Source organism: Papio anubis, chromosome 3 (assembly GCF_008728515.1).
Source record: "Papio anubis isolate 15944 chromosome 3, Panubis1.0, whole genome shotgun sequence".
Lineage (NCBI taxonomy): Eukaryota > Metazoa > Chordata > Mammalia > Primates > Cercopithecidae > Papio > Papio anubis.
Genome location: NC_044978.1, coordinates 4,633,895 through 4,658,704, shown reverse-complemented (window position 1 = coordinate 4,658,704; position 24,810 = coordinate 4,633,895). Strand labels below are relative to the sequence as shown.

Below are 24,810 nucleotides of genomic sequence, written 5' to 3'. Positions count from 1 at the left end.
AAAGCTATTATGAGAACTTAATATATGACAAACTAGACTTAGTAATATAAGACAAATAATGGAGAGAAGAAAATATCTGCTTAAGAATTAGTATTGGGATACCCACGCATGATATGGAGAAAAGTGAAATTAGACCTATTCCTCCATACATATAAAACATGGTGTTAGACATTTTAAGAATAGCTACCCAAAGTAGAAGAAAAAAACTGATATATGTACTAGAGTACATAGACTGCTATATCTAGAAAAGACATACATTTACATCAGAACATGAAGTATATCATCATACTATAAATCTGTTCATAACACTAATAGAACGATATAATAAATACCAAAAGGAAAACAACAAAATGAAAAACATTCAACACATATTTATTGCCCCAAATATATAAAGAATTGTTGTTAATATAAATACTCTGCTTCCACTCCAGCAGTAGTCAATGAAGATTAAAAGTTTACACAAAAGGGAAACTTTGTCAAACTGTCAGATTCAATTGAATCATATGGAATATATACAGCTTCATAGTAATTAAATACAAATTCTAACTCACAAATAACTCTGTTTTTTTAAAGCCCGTGTTGGAGGAGAGTGTGAGAGAAAGCCCATCTGAAGAGCAATTTGTCAACATGTAGCAAAAGCTACAAAACTTTAAAAATCTTAATCTATCCATTCCATTTGGGAAATATATGAGAAGAAAAAACTTAGAGGAGAAAATGAAGTTTGTGCAAGTTTCAATATAACAGCATTACTTTTCTTTTCTTTTTTGTTTTTTTGAGTGAGAGTCTTTCTCTGTTGCCCAGGCTGAAGTGCAGTGGAGTGATCTCAGATCACTATGACCTCTGCCTCTCAGGTTCAAGCGATTCTCGTGCCTCAGCCTCCTGAGCTGCTGGGATTCCAGGCATGAGCCACCACGTCCAGCTAATTTTTGTATTTTTAGTAGAGATAGGGTTTTGCCATGTTGGCCAGGCTGTTCTTGAACTACTGACCTAGGTAATCTGCCAGCCTCAGCCTCCCAAAATACTGGGATTTCAGGCATGAGCCACCACACCCGGCCTATTTTTCATAATAAAAATAAGACACAATTCTAATGCACAATTAAAAGGAAAATGGAGGTTTAAAAGCAACTCTATATTACAGGATGGGATACAGTGCGCTATTATAATTAAAAAGGATTACTGTGTGGATTATGCTGATCCATGGAAATCTGTAAGTGAAGTTGTGATAAAGTGGAGCAAGTGACGAATACACTGAACTCTAAGGTCTTTGGAGACGGGCCATGTCTACTTATACTCAATCGGCAGGGCTACACTTGGTTCTTGGGACACAGTGAATGCTCAACAAGAGTCTGTTGAATGAACACGTACATGGTTTATCTGTCTCTTCCGAGGTCTTGACTTTCTGTCTGCTCTGATCTCTGGCAACTTTGCACTAGTTCCTAGCTTTCATTCTGCTTACCTGGATTGCGGAACTCTAGCCTGCCCCACTCTTAGAAAAACGCATGCCCTCTGTGGCCCTGGAACTGGAGTGACTTCTGCTATACCAAAGTCTCCAGGCCCAGGGTGACACACAGCTGCAGCTCCATAAACCTCTAACATGATGTCAGCAAACATAATAAAGAAAAAAGCTTATAAAAACAATAAACTTCGTTAAAGGTACAAATGAAAATTAGCAAACATGGGAAGATCATTGAGTAAAGAGTTTAAAGTTAAAAACAAATTGCAGTCATTCTAGGGGAAGGAACAGTTGTATTTGAAAAGCTGTATGGTTACATGAACTGCCTAAAAAACAAGCTAAGGAAAATAAAAGCTCAAATTTATATATTTTAAGAAATTAATTGCAATCAATTTCCTGGGATTAAATAGCATTTCCTCAACCCCAGCTGCCATTAAAAAGAGGCAAATACAGCTAAGGACTGGATCTTCTCTGGAAGGCTGACAGCACTGACCCTCAAGAAGGCACCAGCTGACTGAGAACATTCTGCCCTGATATGTGCTGAAATTCCGCTGAGAGCAGAGTGGTACATTAAACCCTTTAGGGGCTTACAAAAGAAGTGTCCTGTGTTTTAGAGTCACAGAGTTTTGCCAAAACAAGTATGAATTCACCTAGTCCCCCCTGCACCAGGCCTTTCCTGTGGGCACTGAGTGCCAGACACATCAATATGTAACAGCAGAATGAATGATGGAACGAACGATTGAATGAGATGAAGTGAGAGGCAGCAGTTTGTCAGATTCTATGAGGCAATCACAGCATCGAGTGACCACAGTATCTGAGAGGATTGCCATTTATCCTCTCCGGAGCGCACGGCTCTAAGGAAGCCCATATCCAGGCAGTGAGTTCTGGTGGGGGGCGCCTTTAGATGCAAGAAGGAGGAAACGGCTCGAAATCCCTGGGTCTGAGGGCGGCCCGTGCAGGCCGGAGGGTCAAGAACGCTCCGCTGGAGGCAGCCGTCCGGTGTCTGCCCCGGCTTCAACCCGGCCTAAGGCTGCTTGTGCTATAAATACGCGGCCCACATGCCGCGGTGACACGGTGTTCCTTGGGCTCGGCGGGACAGATAACATGAATGTGCCCTTTAAATGTCCCAAGTTGCAGGGACAGCCCCCGGCCCAGCCCCGCTCCCGGAAACGCCTTCGCCCCCGATGCCCTCTGAAGCGGGAGGAGGGGGCGCCGCGTACATGCCCAGCCAATGCGCGGCGCGCGCGCCGGCCGCGACCCGCCTCCTCTCGCGAGAGCCCGGCGCGGATATAAGGGGGGGCTGCGGGCGAGGCGGCGGCCCCTTCGCGTCGCGCAGGGTCGGGGACTGCGCGGCGGTGCCAGGCCGGGCGTGGGCGAGAGCGCGAGCGGGCTGCCTGCGGGCTGAGTGCGTCGAGCTGTCACCATGGGTGATCACGCTTGGAGCTTCCTAAAGGACTTCCTGGCTGGTGGCGTCGCCGCTGCAGTCTCCAAGACCGCGGTCGCCCCCATCGAGAGGGTCAAACTGCTGCTGCAGGTGAGGACGGCACGGTGCGAGGCGCGGGCGCGGGCGAGGTGGGCCGGGCAGGGCGCGCGATGCGGCGCGAGCTGCAGGGCGCGGGGCGCCGCGGAAAATCTGCGCCAGGCCACAGGCCCGGGCGCCCGCCCGCTCGTGGGGGAAGAAGGTGCCCTCTGCGTAGAGACAGGTCCAGCGTCAGTCGCAGATTCCTGGTGTCGGGTGGCGCCCGGCGTTCGGGTGTCTATATATGGAAACCCACCCGGAGCCGGTTTACGTGTGCCAGATCCTGCGCCCGTGACAGCACGGGCGTGCACTCAGGCCTGGAGGCACCTAGTGATTGCCGGTATTTTTGGCACCGTCTTATGCGCACGCACCTTTACAATGAAAACACCAAAATAATCATCACGCAGGAATTCCCTTATCGTATCTCACGCACAGTGCTGTATGCAGGCTGACGCCTTCATCTTTATGTAACCTCTGTGAGAGAGTTTTTCTTCTCCATTTTACAGATGAAGCTGAGGTTTTGAAATGTTAAGACACAATTTTCGGAATAAACTCAGATCATCCTGTCTCCAAATCTTTTCCTCCCCTACCTGGTCGCTGAATGGCTTATCATCATCCTCCTGTTTTTCTCCACCTGCCCAAAAGGTCAGGGCCCCTCAATGAGGAAGAGCCCAATTTGGGAGTCAAAATTGCTAACAAAACCCCCCACAAATTGCTCACAAAGGCAGCGAACCCTCAATAATTGATTACTTGGATTGTCTGCTTGAAAACTTTGGAGCCCTAATGCTTAGTGGATTTATTCTCCTTCCTCTATTAGAGCATCTACTAGAGATCCTCATCTCCAGGGTGATCAGAGTGACACTGAGAAATTGTCATTTTTTGGCCATCATGTCTATTAAATCCAAAGCCCTTTGAAGCAGGGAGTGTCACTCATTCTGTCCCCCAGTAAGCCCCTCATACAGTTCTCAGACCTAGGGAAAGTGAAATAGATAAATGGCTAGCTTTATACAATTCAATCACCTCTTCAGTTTATTTGGGGCAACACCTTTTCCCTCAAATACCCTAATAATTGAAGCCACATTGGATTATTTTGGCTTGTTATCTAGTAACTAACATGGATAACAGTATCCATTTACATGTCCTCAGTATCCATTTGATTTCCTCATCCTTTTTTTCTTCAAAAAAAAAAAAAAAAAATCTAGGAAGTGCAAACCTTCTTTTTTCTCCTGTCCTCTTCCCCTGTCTCTGCCCTGCCTGTCCTCTATCACCCACCCTCCCCTCCACCAGGTCCAGCATGCCAGCAAACAGATCAGTGCTGAGAAGCAGTACAAAGGGATCATTGATTGTGTGGTGAGAATCCCCAAGGAGCAGGGCTTTCTCTCCTTCTGGAGGGGTAACCTGGCCAACGTGATCCGTTACTTCCCCACCCAAGCTCTCAACTTCGCCTTCAAGGACAAGTACAAGCAGCTCTTCTTAGGGGGTGTGGATCGGCATAAGCAGTTCTGGCGCTACTTTGCTGGTAACCTGGCATCTGGTGGGGCCGCTGGGGCCACCTCCCTTTGCTTTGTCTACCCGCTGGACTTTGCTAGGACCAGGTTGGCTGCCGACGTGGGCAAGGGTGCCGCCCAGCGTGAGTTCCATGGTCTGGGCGACTGTATCATCAAGATCTTCAAGTCTGATGGCCTGAGGGGTCTCTACCAAGGTTTCAACGTCTCTGTCCAAGGCATCATTATCTACAGAGCTGCCTACTTCGGAGTCTATGATACTGCCAAGGGTGAGAGAGGGGCATCAGGGGAGAAGGAGGGCGGTGTGGATAGAGGATCCTACGGGATCTGTAAGTCACAAAGGACTTGATATATATCCATCTTGTTTTTTTCTAGTCTCTGGGATAATTGAGGCTTCTGAATGAGGAGGTGGTGTGCATAAATTAATAGCTAAAGCATTCTTCGTGTCCTCTACTGAAATACACTCTGGCCTTTAGTTATTAAGAGAGGAGGAAGGGGGAGCCTGTCTCCCTCTAGACACAGCCATAGCAGTTACTGAGTTTAACTTGAAGCCACTTCCAGTGCCCTGCATATGAGCAGAGCACTGGCTCCCCGGGGTCCAGAGACGGCAGCAGCCACCTTTGCTGGCCGCCTGCTCATACGTGAGGCACCTGCACAGGGGCAGGTTCCCCGCAAGGTCAGAGCGTGCAGCTGGAGGTGCGGTGGCCTCTCTCCCTCCACCTGCTTTCTGCTGAGAACAGTCGCTTCATAGCCGTTCGGCTTCTTGGCTCTGTCCACAGGGATGCTGCCTGACCCCAAGAACGTGCACATTTTTGTGAGCTGGATGATTGCCCAGAGTGTGACGGCAGTCGCAGGGCTGGTGTCCTACCCCTTCGACACTGTTCGTCGTAGGATGATGATGCAGTCCGGCCGGAAAGGGGGTAAGCTGGTGCTCTACTCATCTAAACCTCTTTATTTTTGCCCGAGGAGAACGTTTTACAGTGTTCCTTTCAGTCTTCCTGACTAGAAATTAATTTTCAAAATTATTTGATAAGGACTTAGGGAAGAAAGATTGTATTAATTTCCCCTGACATTCTCAACTATCCTATTAGGGAAAAGTTTTTTCCATTTTACTAAAGAGATGGTTAAGAACATCAACAGAAAGATACTTAGATGTGAATTTAACTAGGTATCTAGCGTTGTAGAGACCCTAGGCCCTCTTCCCTATGAGCCTGGGTGCAACAGCTGGGGAGAAGAAGTAGCTGCTGCTTACGGAGAACTCTCGCTTCCCTCCGACTTACAGGTGTTAGTGGGATGGGGTGTTTGGCTGGGTAGAGATGGCCTGAAGCAATCTGTTGTGCCATAAAAAGTTTTGGCTTCTATAGGGTGAACCATATGAAATTGCCACTTTAAAAATCAAAAACAGTCCAGTGTTAGCAGTTTCATATGTTTCAACTCGTTACAGCCTTTTATTTTAACTGCATAACCTTGTGCAGTATCATCTGACGCTAGGCTGCAGTTTGGTCCTCCATGAAACAAGGTAACCACGTAGCGTAATACTCCTGCTGCTCTGCGCCCTTCTTGTTTCACAGTCGGGCAGTCTGTGAATTACTTGGTTAATTGCCCCAGTTCTTCACTGACCTTGAACTAATGGAGTAGGAATGACAGGAGGCCCAGCCTGCCAGTTAAGCAAGGAAGGACATGTCCAGTGGAATGTTGCATGGAGCTGGGACTCCATGCCCAGATGACCCTGATTTTATACAGCTGGTAACAGTGTGTGCAGATATCTTTCAGAGGAAAGGTCTCTTTCCTCCAGCGTTATGGAGCCCTCACCAACGTTTGTTTCCACAGCTGATATTATGTACACGGGGACAGTTGACTGCTGGAGGAAGATTGCAAAAGATGAAGGAGCCAAGGCCTTCTTCAAAGGTGCCTGGTCCAATGTGTTGAGAGGCATGGGTGGTGCTTTTGTATTGGTGTTGTATGATGAGATCAAAAAGTATGTCTAATGTAATTAAAACACAAGTTCACTGATTTACAGTGACCTTGATCCACAAGTTCACAGATCCATTGTGTGGTTTAATAGACTATTCCTAGGGGAAGTAAAAAGATCTGGGATAAAACCAGACTGAAAGGAATACCTCAGAAAAGATGCTTCATTGAGTGTTCATTAAACCACAGATGTATTTTGTATTTATTTTACATTTAAATTCCCACAGCAAATAGAAAATAATTTATCATACTTGTACAATTAACTGAAGAAGTGATAAGAAATAACTGAATGTGAAACATCAATAAAGACCACTTAATGCACGTTTTCTATTTTATTGAACTCTTATTAACTGTAAAATGCGTTTTTAAAAGATCAAAAATGTATATTTTCTAGCATGATTCATTTATCAGTCAGTGGTCAAGCTTCTAAATGCCAGATATTATATTGAGTATGTATTATATGAGAACATACAATGCTTAAAGTTCCATTTTTCAAACTCAGGCAGGTCATATTCTATCTTACCCAGTGTTGCTGTAGGCTAGAAAGTGACAATGGCTTTTGTAATCCTGCCTTGTCTTAGGCACTTTCCTGTAGTCTTTAGAAATTCTGAGATTCTGCTAAAAGCTTTAAGTCACAGTCTGGAGAATTTTCTATGATTAGGAAATGCTCTGTTTTCATCCCTTTAGATAACTGTGACACCTAGAATTTTATGATAAGTGGAGAGTGTTCATTGAAAGACAAGGCCAGGTGCGGTGGCTCACACCTGTCATTCCAGCACTTTGGGAGGCAGAGGCAGGCTTATCACTTCAGACCAGGAGTTCAAGACCAGCCTGGCCAATGCAGCGAAACCCCATCTCTAATAAAAATACAAAAAATTAGCTGGATGTGGTGGTGCACACCTTTAATCCCAACTACTCGGGAGGCTGAGGCATCGGAATCGCTTGAACCTGAGAGACAGAGGTCACTGTGAGCTGAGATGGCCACCACATCCATCCTAAGCAACAGGGCAAGACCCTGTCTCAAAAAAAAAAAAATCAATTGTCTTAGTTCAGGCCACTATAACAAAGTACTGTAGACTGATGGCCTATAAGCAACAGAAACTTATTTCTCAGTTCTGTAGACCGGAGGTCCAAGATCAAGGTGCCTCTTTGGTCAGGTTCTAATGAGGGCCCTCTTCTGGGTTGTAGATTACTGACTTCTTATATCCTTACATGACAGAAAGAGCGACAGAGCTCTCTGTAGTCCCTTTTATAATCTCACTAATTCCATTCATGAGGGCTCTACCCGCATGACCCAGTTACCTCCCAAATGCCTTTCCTCCAAACACCACCACTTTGGGGGTTAAGATTTCAACAGATGAATTTTGAAGGGACACATTCAGTCCATAGCAGCAGTTACCAAGCTAGTATTTAATACCTCTTAGGCCCCGTGGAAGGGAGAAAAGATAGGAACCTGCCCTGAAAGATGCTTAAGTTGGGGAGAAAAGGTGAGATGCCGTTGTTAGATAATTTAAGACAGTACATCGTGCTTGAGAAGGAATAGAAGGGAAATGAAATCGGGGGAGGGAGTGGTGGGAGATGGAGACTTTGAAAGAAAATAACTAGATTTAGAAGCATGGGTGTGGAAAGCATTCTCCAGTACTTCTGTAAGAATTTATCAAGACCTACAGGAAGTCAGTTTTGCATTTGCCCCTCTGAGATTTGTGAGCCAGGGGAAAATACTTAGAATTTCAGGTTGGAAAGTTCACACTTTGGGACCAGGAAAAGACCAAACAGTTGCTCTAGTCTCCTGGATTGTGACTAATCGGAAGACCTGTTGGGATTACAGGTGTGCACCACCGCACAGCTAATTTTTTGTATTTTTATTAGAGATGGGGTTTCGCTGCGTTGGCCAGGCTGGTCTTGAACTCCTGGTCTGAACTCACTCATTGTGATAAGTCCCTGTATCCTTGGCAAAGCTTGAAAGGCAGGCAAATGTCTTCTCGGTGTTTTCTAACGGGTGGTTGGCTGGTGGGGGTTGGTCTCTGTTCTTTACCTTGCTTACCAAGCCCTTCCACTGACTCACTCCTGCCTCCCCAGCTAAAAATTGGCTGTGTTGCTTTTACCACAGTTACCAAGGTCTGAGTTTTATAAAATCCAGGATCACATCTGACCTCACCTAGTAGATATCTAGGCCAATAAAGTCTAAAGGGCTAAAAAGAAGGTACCTCTCCATCCTGTCTCCTAGAGGTGAGGTAGCACATGTGCAGTTAGAGGCCTCCTGGATCCATTGTCCTCCTGTTGCTTTTCATTCTAAGGATAATATGAGGATCCAAATCCTGTCGCTGATAGGGAATAAAAGCAGGGCAGGCTGGTAGGCAAGTACTTTCATGGAGCGTATCTCAAAGCAGGGCCCAAGTTTAGGAGGAGGAAGACCTGATACAATGAATGAACAGTGCACGCTCCCAACCCAACCAAGAAACATAATTGTGTTCTGGTCTTTAATCTTGGCATGGAAGGGGGAGGGAAGAGGCATGTACATTTATTAAGTAGTGCACATTGTCCACATTCTGCATGTGACCCAGATGTCGGCCCTCCCACTTCCTGCTGAGGTTATCTCTAATGAACGTTACCCCAGGCCCTGCTGAGCCAGTTCCTTACCGAGGCTACTTAACTCACCAGGAATTCCTAGAACCCTCAGCCTCTGACAGAGTGCTGGGATCTGGCAGGAGAACAGGCAGTACTTCCCTCACTAACCTACCCTCATGCCATACCATCACTGTGCAAAGCTGTGTCATGCTGGAAGGTCTGGTTTACATAAAAGTGACAACTTCGAATTGAGCGTCCGACTCTTGGGGACCTGCCCCAGGAATTTCTCATCAGCCCTGTTTCCCACACAGCTCTCTCCTAGGCGCAGCCCTCCCTCACCGCCACCACTCCCTGCCCCAATCATTTTTAGGTATTTTCTCCCCTAAAGCCTCACCTATTGGCATCATATCTTTTTAAGACCTTATTTTAAATGTATGAGAAAAATTATGGAGGATGATACAACATGAGTGAGTCCATAATGGTAACAATTGGACACTAAAAACAGTAAAAACTTGTCTGAAGTATTTGTGTTGAAATCTCAATTAACTGGGCGACTGCTTCCGTTCCATTTTATTCTGTAAAATATGTGGTATCCCTTGTGTTGAGGTGGCATTTACTAAACACCCACAAGGTGCAAGGCTGCAAGAGAATGCAAGCACCGCAAGAAGGACTTATCTTCTACACCTGCTACAATGCCCAGGCTGGAGAAGGTGTTTAGCAAGTTTCTGTTGGATGTAAGAAGGAGCGAGAAGGGAAGGTGCATCTAAAAAGCACAGGGAACCTACAAAATACTTGGGAGAGGGTTTCATCAGTTCGGGTGAAATCCTGAACATGCAAAGCACCGTGGGGGTGGCCAGACAGGCTTGTTGGAGTTGTATAATGCAATGAATAAAAACTTACGGCTGCCTTAAATACAAATTTCAAGCCCTTAAATAAAATTGAACAAAGTCTACCGTGTCATAAAGATTCTTTGCTTTTCTGCTCCTCCTGAATATCAGTAATTTTATTAATCCACAATAAAGTATAGTTGATCTCATTCACAGATTACATATCTGTAAACTGGCTTCACTGACAAACTTTATTTGTAACCACTTTAAGGTCCTTGGACACACAGCGATGTTGCCTGACACACATGTCCCCAGCTGGAGTGGAACAAGGTGACACTTACCCGGCCTTTTCATTTCAGCCTCATCCTGTAAACAAGCATCCTGTTCACGTGTTTACTTCATGCTACAGTAATTCTGCTGTTTAAAAAGGCCCCCAAGCTTTGTGCAGTGGCCAATGCGGTTTATCTGAGGCACAATCATTGCCAATTAACCCCCAAGCAGAGTGCACAAGTGCTGTTCCTCAGCACAGGAGGGCTAAAACATGCCTTGTGGAAAATGCATGTGTCAGAATAGCTGGCTTCGGGCCTGGGCCATGAGCTCAGTGTTAACCATCAGCAATATATATTAAATAAGGTGTCTTTAAGTGTAAATACATAAAACAAGGTTATGTATGATTTTTGTGACCAGCGGCTCATGGGAACCTAACCTTGTATTTCCGCCTGGCAAAATGTTTCAGTGTTTGCCTCAACTTTGTAGTATGTAACTCCTGTGAATAATGGGAATCAGCTGTCTTACCATTTTTGAAGTCATAAACATTGTAGAAAGATCACCAGCCAGGCATGGTGACTTGTCCATAATCCCAGCACTCTGGGAGCCGAGGTGGGAGGATCACTTGAGCCCAGAAGCTCGAGACCAGCCTGGGCAACATAAGGAGACCTTGTCTCTACAAAACATAAAAGATTAGGTGGGTGTGGTGATACATGCCTGTAGTCTTAGCTACTCAGGAGGCTGAGGAGGGAGGCTGCAGTGAGCTCTGATCGTACCACTGATTTCCAGCCTGGGAGACAGGGTCAGATCTGTCCCTAAACAACAACAAAATGCCTCTAATGTGCCTCACATCAAACATCTCGTGTGTGACTTTTGTGTGTTCTACATAGTCATTTTAATTGTCGTAGCCCTTTAAGGATTAGATGAGTTTAGTTTTGCCATTTTTGCAGTCACTGATGAATCACACATATTGAGTGACACCCATGTATGGCTTCCTGTCAGCCTGAATGCCATAACCAATGCAAAAGCTTCATATGGTCCTTGCTCTCAGGGGCTTTCTTTTATTAGGCAAGTAAAACAGACTAAAAATATGTGAGACGTGACTTAAGTAACACACCACATAACATATAATCTTAAGTCAGTGTTTCCTCAGCTTTTTCTAGCTAAAAGCTTATTTTAGTAACCCAAATGTGATGTGATGAAGGCATGGATTAGAATGATGGCAATGAGCTGGGCGCGGTGGCTCAAGCCTGTAATCCCAGCACTTTGGGAGGCCGAGACGGGCGGATCACGAGGTCAGGAGATCGAGACCATCCTGGCGAACACGGTGAAACCCCGTCTCTACTAAAAAATACAAAAAAAAAAAAAACTAGCCGGGCGAGGTGGCGGGCGCCTGTAGTCCCAGCTACTCGGGAGGCTGAGGCAGGAGAATGGCGTAAACCCGGGAGGCGGAGCTTGCAGTGAGCTGAGATCCGGCCACTGCACTCCAGCCTGGGTGACAGAGCCAGACTCCATCTCAAAAAAAAAAAAAAAAAGAATGATGGCAATGAAAATGAGTAATGTGTTTTGAAGAACAGAAAGGACATGATACAGACATTGAAGAAAAAGGTTAATCAGGCCAGGCACGGTGGCGTACGCCTATAATCCCAGCACTTCGGGAGGCCGAGGTGGGCGGATCACGAGGTCAGGGGTTCGAGACCATCCTGGCCAACATGGTGAAACCCCATCTCTACAGTAAAAATACAAAAATTAGCTGGGCGTGGTGGTGTGCACCTGTAGTCCCAGCAACTCGGGAGGCTGAGGCAGGGGAATCACTTGAAACTGGGAGATGGAGGTTGCAGTGAGCTGAGAGTACAACACTGCACTCCGGCCTGGTGACAAAGCAAGACTCCGTCTAAAGAAGAAAAAAAAAATATTTATCAGTGAGAATGCCAAGGTTTTATGCCTTCATGTTTGAGGGAAAAATAACAATATGTTCATTGCAACTGAAGTCAAGAGGCAGCACCTGGGAAAAACAATTTTCATTCTTGATCCCTAATCCAAAAATCTGAAAACCAAAATGGTCTAAAATCCAAAACTTTTCAAGCACTGACATAGTGCCACAGATAGAAAATTCCACACTTGACCTTGTGATGGGTCACAGTCAAAACTTTATGTCATGCAGGCAATTATTAAAAATACTGTATTAATGACCTTCAGGCTATGTGTGTACTGTGTATATGAAACATAAATGAATTCCATGTTTGGACTTGGGTCCCATCCCCAAGGCATCTCATTATGTATATGCACATATTACAAAATCTGAAAATACCGAAAATCCAAAACGCTTCTGTCTCCAGGCATTTCAGATATGTTACATACAACCTTTAATGACTGAAGTAACATTAAAAATATCTGGGAAGGGACCTGGCAGGGTGGCTTGTGCCTGTAATCCCAGTACTTTGGGAGGCCAAGATAGGCAGAACTGCTTGAACCCAGGCGTTCAAGGCCAGACCAGACAACATGGCGAAACCCTGTCTCCACAAAAAAAAAAAAAAAAAATTCAGCCAAGTGTGGTGGCACACGCCTGTAGTCCTGCTACTTGGGGGGCTGAGGAGGGGGGATTGCTTGAGCCCAGAAGGTTGAGGCTGCAGTGGGCCATGTTTGTACCACCACACTCCAGCCTGGGCAACAGAAAAAGACCCTGTCTCAAAGAAAAAAAAAAAAAAGACTCATCCATCTTCTGTCTTCAAGAGACCAATCTCACAAGTAAAGACACCACAGGCTCAAAGTAAAGGGTTGCAGAAAGATCTACTATGCACAGAGAAATCAAAACAGAACAGGAGTCACTATTCTTGTATCAGATAAAACAGACTTTAAACCAATAAAAATTAAGAAGGACAAATAAGGGCATTACATAATGATAAAGGGCATAATCCAACAAGAAGCTTAACTATTTTAAATATACACACCCAACATTGGAACACCCAGGTTCATAAAACAAGGTCTTCTTGGCCTATGAAAAGACTTAGACGACCACAAAAGAACAGTGGGAGACTTCCACACCCCACTGACAGCAGTAGACGGATCATCAAGGCAGAAAAACTAACAAAGAAACTCGACCTAAACTCAACACCTGACCAACTGAACCTCACAGACATCTCTACAGAACACTCCACCAGCAACCACAGAATATCCATTCCTCTCATCTGCACACAGAACACACGGACCAACCACAGGCTCAGTCATAAAGCAAGTCTCCAAAAATAAAAAAAAAACAAAACTGAAACCATACCAAGCACATTCTCGGACCACAGTACAATATAAATAGAAACCAATACCACGATCTCTCAAAACTACACTAATACATGGAAATTAAACAACCTACTCCTGAATAACTCCTGGATACACATCGAAATTAAGGTAGAAATAAAAGCACTTTGAAATTAATGAAAATAGGGACACAGCTTACCAAAATCTCTGGGATGCAGCTAAAGCAGTATTAAGAGGAAAGTTTAGAATGGGTGTGGTGGCTCATGCCTGTAATCCCAACACTTTGGGAGGCCGAGGTGGGTGGATCGTGAGGTCAGGAGTTCGAGACCATCCTGGCCAACATGGTGAAACCCCATCTCTACTAAAAATACAAAAATCGTCCTGGCATGGTGGTGTGCACCTGTAGTCCCAGCTACTTGGGAGGCTGAGGAGGGAGGATTGCTTGAGCCTGGGAGGCAGAAGTTGCAGTAAGACAAGATCGCGCCATTGCACTCCAGCCTGGGGGACAGGGCGAGACCCTGTCTCAAGAACAAATGAACAAAAAAACCCATACAGAAGATCAGTGAAACCAAGAGTTCTTTGGGGATAAAAAAAAAAAAAAAAGATTAATACAATGCTAGCTTAGCTAGATTAACAAAGAAGAAAGATCCAAGTAAGTATAATCAGAAATGGCAAAGATGACATTACAACTCATCCCACAGAAATACAAAAGATCCTCAGAGAATATTATGAACAACTATGCACACAAAATTTAAAATCTAGAGGAAATGGAGAAATTCTTGGAAACACACAATCTCCCAAGATTGAATCAGGAAGAGGCTAAAACCTTGAATAGACCAATATCAAGCTCTGAAATAAAATCTGTTACCAAAAATAAAAATTCAAAAAAAAAAAACCCTGCAAAAGATGGATTCACAGCCAAATTCTACCAGACATACAAAAAAGAACTAGTACTAATCCTACTGAAACTATTCCAAAAAAAAACCAACAGGAAGGGATCCTCCCCAACTCATTCTTTGAAGCCAGCATCAGCCTGATACCAAAATCTGGCAGAGATACAACAAAAAAACGACTCTTCAGGCCAATATCCCTGATAAGCACAGATGCAAAAATTCTCAACAAAATACTAGTAAACTGAATCCAACAGCATATCAAAAAGTTAATTCACCAGGATCAATTAGGCTTTATTCCTAGGATGCAAGGCTGGTTCAACATATGTAAATCAATAAATGTGATTTACCACATAAACAGAATTAAAAGCAAAAACCATATGATCATCTCAATAGACACAGAAAAAGCTTTTGGTAAAATCCAACATCCCCTCATAATTTAAAAAAAAAAAAACCCTCAATAGACTAGGCATCGAAGGAACATACATCAAAATAATAAGAGCCCTCAATGACGAACCCACAGCCAACATCATACTGAACAAGCAAAAGCTGGAAACATTCCCTTGAGAACTGGAAGAAGACAAGGATGCCTGCTCTCAGCACTCCTATTCAACAGAATATTAGAAGTCCTGGCCATAGCAATAAAAGGAATCCAACAGGAAAATAAATCAAACTATTTCTCTCTCTCTCTTTTTATTTTTATTTTATTTTTTAGACAGAGTCTTGCTCTGTTGCCCAGGCTGCTGGAGTGCAGTAGCACGATCTCAGCTCAATGCAACCTCTGCCTCCCAGGTTCAAGCGATTCTCCTGCCTCAGCCTCCCAAGTAACTGGGACTACAGGCGCGTGCCACCATGCTCGGCTAATTTTTTGTATTTTTAGTAGAGACAGGCATTGTGTTAGCCAGGATGGTCTTGATCTCCTGAACTCGTGATCTGCCTGCCTTGGCCTCCCAAAGTGCTGGGATTACAGGCATGAGCCACCACGCCTGGCCAAACTATCTCTCTTTACTGACAATATGATTCTATACCTAGAAAACCCTAATGACTTTGCCAAAAGGCTACTAGAACTGATGAACAATTATAATAAGATTTCAGGATACAAAATCAACGTAAATTTATAGAAATCAGTAACATTTCTCTACACCAGTAACATCCAGGCTGACAGGCAAATCAAGAACACAATCCCATTTATTATAGCCACAAAGAAAATGAAACACTTAGGAATACAGCTAACCAAGGAGGTGAAAGACCTCCAGAAGGAGAGCTATGAAACACTGCTGAAGGAAATCAGACATGCCAAAAATAAATGAAAAACATTCCATGCTCATGGGTTGAAAGATGTTAAAATGGCCATGCTGCCCAAAGGAATTTACAGACCCAACACTATTTCTATCAAACTACCAACATTTCTTCTAATTTCTTCATGGAATTAGGAAAAAAAAAAAACCATTCTAAAATTCATATGGAACCAAAAAAGAGCGTGTATTAATAGCCAAAGCAATTCTAAGTAAAAAGAACAAAGCTGGAGGCATCACACTGGCACAGTGGCCAAAATAGCATGGTACTGGTACAAAAACAGAGTAGAATAGAATGGAACAGAAGAGAAAACTCGGAAGTAAAGCCTCACACCTACTACCATCTCATCTTCGACAAGGCCATCACCAACAAGCAGTGGGAAAAGAATTCCCTGTTAAGTAAATGGTGCTGGGATAACTGGCTGGCCATATGCAGAAGATTGAAACCAGACCCATGCCTTTCACCATGTACAAAAATTAACTCAAGATGGATTAGATATTTAAATGTACGACCTCAAACTCTAAAAATCCTAGAAAAGGCCAGGCGCAGTGGCTCACACTTGTAATCCCAGCATTTTGGAAGCCTGAGGTGAGTCGATCACTTGAGGTCAGGAATTCAAGACTAGCCTGGCCAACATGGTGAAACTCTAGTGAAAATACAAAAATTAGCCGGGCACGGTGGCACCCTACTCAAGAGGCTGAGGCAGGAGAATCACTTGAACCAGGGTGGCGGAGGTTGCAGTGAGCCACTGCACTCTAGCCTAGGTGACAGAGCCAGACTCTGTCTCAAGGGAAAAAAAAAATCCTAGAGAAAAACCTAGCAAATACCCCTCTAAACATTGACTTTGGCAATGAATTTTTGGTTAAGCCCTCAAAAGCAACTGCAATAAAACAAAAATTGACATGCGTGACCTCAGTATACTAAAGAGCTTCTGCACAGCACAAGAAACTGTCAACAGAGTAAAGTTACAGAATGGGAGAAAATATTCACAAACAATGCCTCTGACAAAGGACTAATATCCAGAATCTACAAGGAACTTAAATCAACAAGCAAAAAATAATCCCATTAAAAAATAGGCAAAATCAGCCGGGCGTGGTGCCTCAAGCCTGTAATCCCAGCATTTTGGGAGGCCAAGGCGGGCAGATCACGAGGTCAGGAGATCGAGACCATCCTGGCCAACATGGTGAAACCCCATCTCTACTAAAAATATAAAAAATAGCTGGGAGTCGTGGTGCACGCCTGTAGTCCTAGCTACTCAGGAGGCTGAGGCAGAAGAATCGCATAAACTCGGGAGGTGGAGGTTGTGGTGAGCGGAGATCACACCATTGCACTCCAGACTGGGCGACAGAGCAAAACTCCATCTCAAAAAAAGGGCAAAATGTCAGGAGTTGGAGACCAGCCTGGCCAACATGGTGAAACCCCATCTCTACTAAAAATACAAAAATTAGCTGGGCGTGGTGGTACAGACCTGTAGTCCCAGCTACTTGGGAGGCTGAGGCAGGTGACTCGCTTGAACCCGGGAGGCGGAGGCTGCAGTGAGCCGAGATCGCACCACTCCAGTGCAGAGCACTGGGCCACAGAGCAAGACTCCACCTTAAAAAAAAAAAAAAGGGCAAAGGAGATGAACAGACACTTCTCAAAAGACATGTAAGTAGACAAGAAACATGAAAAAATGTTCGTTATCACTATCAGAGAAATGCAAATCAAAACCACAATGAGATACTATCTCACACCAGTCAGAATGGCTATTATAAAAGGTCAAAAAACAACAGATGCTGAAGAGGCTGTGGAGAAAAGGGAATGCTTATACACTGTTGATGGGAATGTAAACTAGTTCAGCCACTGCGGAAAGCAGTTTGGAGATTCCTCAAAGAATTGAAGACAGAGCTACCATTTGACCCAGCAATCCCATTACTGGGTATATACCCAACGGAAAATAAAGCCTTATTCTAAAAATACACATGCAATTGTATGTTCATCTCCATGCTATTTACAATAGCAAAGATATGGAATTGACCGAGGTGCCCTTCAGTGGTGGACTGGATAAAGAATATGTGGTACATATGCACCAAGGAATATGACACAGCCATAAAAATAATGAAATCATGTCCTCTGCAGCAACGTGGATGGAGTTGGAGGCCATAACCCTAAGCAAATTAACACAGAAATGGAAAATATTCTCATTTCTAAGTAGAAGCTAAACACTGGGCATGCATGGACATGAACATGGGAACAGACACTGTGGACTACTAGATGGGGAAGGGAAGGAATGGGACGTGGACCGAAAAACTACCCATTGGGTAATATGCTCATTGCCTGGGTACAATATACCCATGTAACAAACCTGCATATGTACCCTCTATATCTAAAAGTTGAAAAATTCTAAAAAAGTGTTCAATCTAATTATTAGTCAAAATAATACAATTAAAATCACAATGAGCTATATTAAATATCCACTTGAATAGTTAAAACTTTAAAAAAATGACTGAAAGGCCAGTTGCTGTGGCTCACACATGGAATCCCTTTGGGATTGCAAGGACTTTGGTAGGCCTCGGCAGGAGGATTGCTTGAGCCCAGGCACTCGAGACCAGCCTGGGCAACACAGCGAAATCCCATCTCCACAAAAAAATACAATAATTAGCTGGACATGGTGGCGCATGCCTGTTGTCCCAGCTACTTGGGAGGCTGAGGTGGGAGGATCGCTTGAGCCAGGGAGGTCAAGGCTGCAGTGAGCCATGATCGGGCCACTGCACTCCAGCCTGGGTGACAAAGCAAGACCCAGACTCAAAAAGAAAAAGAAAAAGAAAAAAAAGACTGACAATAATATTAATGAGTTTCTAGAGCAACACAAACTTACACTTTTGTGGAAGAAGGAGCTGTTACACTCACTGTGGACGACTCTGGCACTGTTAAACACAAGCACGGCTCTGAGCCAGCAACTCCACTGCTACCTGCATGCCCAACTAAAACGTACACACAGAGCAACCAAGGCACGTTTACAAAAGTCCTCACATCAGCATTATTTGTAATAGTCAAAACCTAGAAACCACCCACAATATCCATCAACCACATAATAGATACATGAATTATGGTATAGTCGAGTACTAGAATACTACATAAAAATCAATGTGAACCAATTACAGCTACATGCAACAATATCAAAGAACCTCACAAACATAAAGATGTTGAGCTACAAAGTCATACACAAGAGCATAATCCCATTTATATGAAGCTCAAAAACAGGCAAATCTACACTCAAGTGTTAAAAGTGAAGACAGTAGTTAATGGAACAATTAGATTTTTCTAGTTTGTACAGGTAACTATGTGGGAAACAGATGTATTTGCTTACTGCTGCATATTTTCTGCATGAAATAGATTCTCAGAATGCAATCAAGAACAAAGCACCCTCCAGACTTTGCAGACTAGCTATAATTCCAAAATGTATGAGATAAAATGTGACGTGTGGTTTTTTGGTGAAGACTATCATTGTAATATATATCCTGTAAGAATTTGGCACCATAGTTTTTATCATTTTTGGTGACTCTTCAAATACGTTTTTTTTTGAGATGGAGTCTGGCTCTGTTGCCCAGGCTGGAGTGCAGTGGCGTGATCTCGGCTCACTACAACCTCTGCCTCCTGGGTTAAAGCGATTCTGCTGCCTCAGCCTCCTGAGTAGCTGGGACTACAGGCACAACACCACCATGCGTGGCTCATTTCTGTATTTTTAGTAGAGACGGGGTTTTACCATATTGGCCAGGCTGGTCTCGAACTGCTGACCTTGTGATCCGCCCGCCTTGGCCTCCCAAAGTGCTGGGATTGCAGGTGTGAGCCACCGTCCCCGGCCTCAAATTCTTTTACTATCTTATAATTGTGGATTAGGGTCATGTGAAAAAACCCTGTCTCATTATAGTAAAATAATGATGTTACCTCTTAAGTTTTATTTTGTAAACCAGTTAAACCTCAAAAATGTCATCTAGGGCAAATAGTGCAACTTACCTGGATTTACCAAATAAATTTGGAAATGGAAGCATAGAATCTTAAGAGTCTATTATGGTGGCTCCAAAAATATCTCTAAATGAATTAAAAATCCATCACCAGAATTGAAAAATCAAATAAAAATTTCTGCCATAACATAATCCTATTTGCTCTAGCATTCTTTCTCTTTGCTGTTGAGAGCTCAGATAAGCTACTGCAGGAGCTACTCGGGAATTTATTCCAATGGCGCTAGTTTTATTAAACCCTCATAAAAAGTTCCTAAACTGATGTTTTGCAGCAAGCTTTAGGTGTTTATTACTCATACAGAACACGTAAGAAATGTTGATGTACATGACTACTTTTAAAAAATATTTGTTGGCCAGGCACAGTGGCTCACGCCTGTAATCCCAACACTTTGGGAGGCTGAGGTGGGTGGATCACTTGAGGTCAGGAGTTCGAGACCAGCCTGGCCAACATGGCAAAACCCCATCTCTACTAAAAATACAAAAAATTAGCCAGGCATGATGGCGTGTGCCTGTAATCCCAGCTACTCAGGAGGCTGAGGCAGGAGAATTGCTTGAACCTGGGAGGCGGAGGTTGCAGTGAGCCAAGATTGTGCCACTGCACTCCAGCCTGGGTGACAGAGCGAGACTCCATCTCAAAAATACAAACAACAACAACAAAAAGCCCATTTCTTTAAGCTGTAAGAGTGTCCACTGTATTGTAGTACCATAACAATTTTACAGAAGCAATTAGATGATGTAGTTTAAATAAATTCTGATTAAGAATATAATTTTAAGCAAACTCTTTTCCATGTAAATATTATACTTTCAAAGACAGAAATAACTGACACCATCCTTCCAACTTTATTCCTACTAATTCTTGGTCTTGTAAGGCACGTAAAAGTTATTCTGATTTTGAAAACAGGAACAAGACAGCGCATTTTAGAGATAAACATAGGATCAAAACTCAGCTATCTTTAATGCTTTTATTTCCTTCTTCATTATGCCAGGCTAGTTCTAAATGCCTAAAATACATTAAAATGGAACAGAAAATTTTAAAAGGATGTTAATTTTAAGTTTCTTACTAATCTTTACTCATAGAAATAAAGAAGCCGTAACTGTTTAAGCACATTTTCTAAGATTGTATATGATCATTTATGGGTTAAGACTTTTTTGGCATTAAAGATAGTAAATTTTTTACGAATTTAATTATTAAAGTATAATCAACTCACATCTTTGGATTTATATTGGTCTTAACATGTTTCACAGTATGCAGTATTGGAAGAATCTGAAGATGAGAGGCACAGTCATCACTTACCCATGACCGTCACCTTCTTAAAGCTGTCTAGATATCTATTTTGGACACTCGGGTTAGCAGAGAGAAAACAACTGCATTACACTACATTTTTTAAGCAAACCAAAGAACTTTATTTGGAGTAATAGCTAAGAAAACAGCTTTTTATGGAAACTGAAAAAGAGAGTAGAGGAAGTATAAGAGCTACCCCTTAAGAAATAACTTTAATAGTTAAAAAACTTTCGTAGAATCTTACTAAAAAGAAGGCAACATTAGTTTTAACTTTTGACAGAGGTAAAAATAACTGCACAAGAATCTGGCCTAATAACCAGACCTCAGATTACTATACTTTCTAGTTATAGATGTAAACCTTCAAAGTACATATATTCAGTACAGGTCAAAAAAATATAAAATAGTGCTCGACCATCCTTTACTTTTTCATGTCCTTGAAAACGAAAAGAGTAATATACTTAAGTAATCCTTAAGAATGTCCCTTAAACTATAATAACTTCAGAGCATCTTGACTTAGAGAATATACCACATTTTCCAACTCCTATTTGTCTAGTTATATTCATTATATATAGGTAACCATGACAACAGAATTGTAAGTTCTGCTAAAAAGAATGTTGCCCTTTCCAACTTTTACTTTAGGTTGGATCCCTGTTATCAGTAATACTTAGATGAACTTCCCCTTTCAAAGTAGTAAAAACTAAAGCATTAAATTAGTACCTAAAATCAAAGTACAGTTTTTATTTATAAAACTATTGTGTTGTATCCTGACATGTGGCAGCAAAGATAATATAAAATGTATTCAGAGACTAATGCCATTATGAACAGAAAAGACTATATATAAATATATATAATCTTTATATATATAAAAATCTTTTTTTAATATTTTTAAAATAAAATTTATAAAAAAGATTTTATATATATAAAAAGATTATATATATAAAACATTTTTCTGGAACAACTTAAAAATCAATTTTTAAAAAACTGATTAATTCACTATTGGACAGATGTTCAAATGCTAAATTTAAAATTCAGCATTATCTTCCCTCTCTTGAAATACAGGTTATATAAACATTCAAAGTACAGTAAGTTAAAAAACAAAAGAAAATAAAGCTTTGGTTTAGTATAGCTAAAGCTTACATATACAGCAGGTGTATATGTAACATGTTCATCAGAACAGAGCATCAAATAACAATGAATGAACATTATGGCCCCCTAAAGAAGCAGAACCTCAAAGCCAGGTTGTGGTCACATGAATTATTTAACCTCACTGCGCCCATGTTCGCAGGCCCTACCCTCAACAAAATCTATTAATACAAACTAAAACCGAGACATTTGAATTGATGTTTTGGAAAATGTAGTAACACGTTACTGTTAAAGGTGCTAAGGAAAAAGCATTCAGCATACGTGCTACAGAGCCTGACCACTGGAAAACAGAAATCTTACTGTGGCTACAGATCAAAAATTCATACTGAAGAAAGACATTTGTCATTTAACATGGAACTTTTCCAATACATTTTAAGGGCCTACTGAAAAGGCTAGTGGTGAAAAACGATGGTAACAATGAGATACCATACTTTGCTATACAAAAGCCTAAGTTTGACAGAAAAAAAATTCTGATTTGGAAAGTCAACAGTATTAAACCCTATCTGCCATTACCAATTCCATCAAGATTACTAGGTCTTTAAATGTGGGGCTGGTAAAAATAATACTTCCAGGGTTCAATCAAACAAATCAGAGTAAACCAAAACAAGAAAAGTAGCCAATATTTAAAGCAGCAGCCTCAGCAAACATGTGATTTCCCTTTTTGTTCAAATTTTAGTTTTTTCAGGCCTTATAAATACTTACTGGAATTTCTAAAGCATTTCTTTCTTATGCTAGGTCTTCTCTAATAACACAGTAAATACTGAATTACCTAAAACATTGTACAACACACTTCAGGATCTGCTTCTTGGCTCTTCATGCTGATAGTGCCATTTCACTGATTCAACAAATACTATATATAGGTTTTGCTTATGATGTAACTGATGTGGTCCTTAAACTATTCACAAGTTAGAAGACTGTAGCTCTAAAACCTACCTCATTTCTAAGAATCATAAATAGGACTTTACCTGAATGCATAAAAACACAAAGGGAAGCTTCTAAGTTGAACTTTCTAATATTCATATTTGAAATGGTTTGGAATGGTTGATCAAACTTTTAAGATCTAACACTCAGTGCACTTATACAATAACTAGATACCTCTGGTGAATTACAAGAATTGCTCCAATAGAAGCGTCTCTCAATCTGCTCATCAAATCTAGATCAGCTCTACCAATGAAAACACATTTCAAGATTTGTTTCATAATCAGTGTTCAATCTCATACAATCAAGCTATGCCATGCCACGTAAGTTCTAAAGCAGATGAAAAACAAAGCCAGCCAAATTTAGGAGCTAAGCTCATGGTATAACGCTTATAAAGAAATGAAAATAACACAAATTGAAAACTATATAGTGAACATCTTGAGTACAACATGCAATGATACTATCATTACTATTTTGACAGCATGACAATGGAATCAATTTCTATAATGAGAAGATACACATGCATACCACTATTTCTCTATTAAGGACACATCTTACATGAATACATCCTCAGGAAACACTTTTTACATTAAATCATCTTTTTGACAATAATTTTGCACTGAATAACAATAAATTACAATGCACTGTTGTACACCTTAAATTGCTAAACGGTATTATAGATGTTTACACAGAGAATTATCGTAATAGCACGAGCACTTCAATAAAAGTTGTGTGAACAATGTTTAAAGTAAAAAAAAGTGTTTTATAACCAAGCTGTACGGACATTAGGGGGTTTAGGTCTTCTTCGAGGGTGGCCACTGGAGGGGTCAACAGCTGATCGCTCACTCCTACAACTGAGACCACTCGTAGCACTGGATGTCCTGGAAGCTCCTCCTGAAAATACACAAAGAAGAAATATCTGAGAAACTTCTCCTCACTTTAAGTCCAGACTAGTTTTTCTTCCACATTCTATGTGTGTCTAATAGTCCAATGCAATGATTCTCGACTAGGAATGCACTTCAGAATTCCGTGTGGAACTCAAAAAATATAGTAACAAACACACCCAGATGCCACCCCAGGGGATTCTGATGCACTGGACTGGCATGGAAAACAAACATTTGTAAAAGCTTCTCAAATAATTCATGTGAAAAAAATCCCTTCGTATAACCATTTATATACTACATTTAGGGACAGTGCTAAGTATGACTTACTAAAACAAGACCTGTCTTAGTCACTATACCACGGAAGCAAGGTTTGGAGAAGGAATAAATGGAACTACTAGTCATGAGAGTTGAAGACTCACACGGGGCAGGCGCTGGGAAGTTGTGGCATTGAGTGGTTTGGTATTACCTTCTATTTATTACATAGTTTAGAATGCATACATCAAGTACAATATAAACTTCTGTAAAGGACACTGACCTTTCTAGATGTTGCACACTCCGGCACTAAATGGTCACTCCATTCCTGTACTCTCTGGGACACACAACTGGCTAGGTCTGTAACTGATCACACAACAAGCCTTACTGCTTACTGTAAAGTGGTAAGGCTTGCTGTGTGATCAGTTTGCTAATTTTTGTTTTAGTTATCCAGTAAGTAAAAAAAAGCACATATAAGGGCTGGAGTCTATTAGCAATAATTCTTAACTACCTAGGGAGAACGTTTCAGCAGCTTTTAAACAGCACATCTATGCATTTCTTCCCTCAATCAACTTTAAAATCAAAAGTACTTCCTCAATTACCTCAGAACCTACTGATATTTTCGATTGTTTTATCTCCTGGTTTCCTTCCTGTCATTATAGGCTGTAAATGAAACCTGAAATTAAGTGAACTAATACAAATAAAACAAAACATGACAATGAGAAATAACAGAATGCACTCCAGTGCTGGCATTTAAAACTCTATCAGAATAACATAAGTTA

The 24,810-nt window shown here is 42.0% G+C and overlaps 2 protein-coding genes across 6 annotated transcripts in view; one reads left to right on the top strand and one right to left on the bottom strand.

Annotated features, from left to right (window-relative positions):
* The first annotated feature begins 2,728 nt into the window (after positions 1 to 2,728).
* On the top strand, positions 2,729 to 9,966 carry SLC25A4 (solute carrier family 25 member 4). The gene is made up of 4 exons (XM_021938985.2): positions 2,729 to 2,987; positions 4,260 to 4,746; positions 5,257 to 5,397; positions 6,308 to 9,966. Exons 1-4 carry the CDS (start codon positions 2,877 to 2,879, stop codon positions 6,463 to 6,465), a joined length of 897 nt encoding a protein of 298 aa, XP_021794677.2. The 5' UTR covers positions 2,729 to 2,876; the 3' UTR covers positions 6,466 to 9,966.
* Positions 9,967 to 20,388: 10,422 nt separating this feature from the next.
* CFAP97 (cilia and flagella associated protein 97) overlaps positions 20,389 to 24,810 on the bottom strand; it is a 47,036-nt gene continuing 42,614 nt past the window's right edge. For all 5 annotated transcript variants that reach the window (XM_009207970.4, XM_017959263.3, XM_017959260.2 and 2 more), the window contains one exon: positions 20,389 to 23,786. In XM_009207970.4, coding sequence (XP_009206234.3) covers positions 23,656 to 23,786 — 131 coding nt within the window. In that variant the 3' untranslated portion in view covers positions 20,389 to 23,655. The remainder of the gene's footprint in view (positions 23,787 to 24,810) is intronic.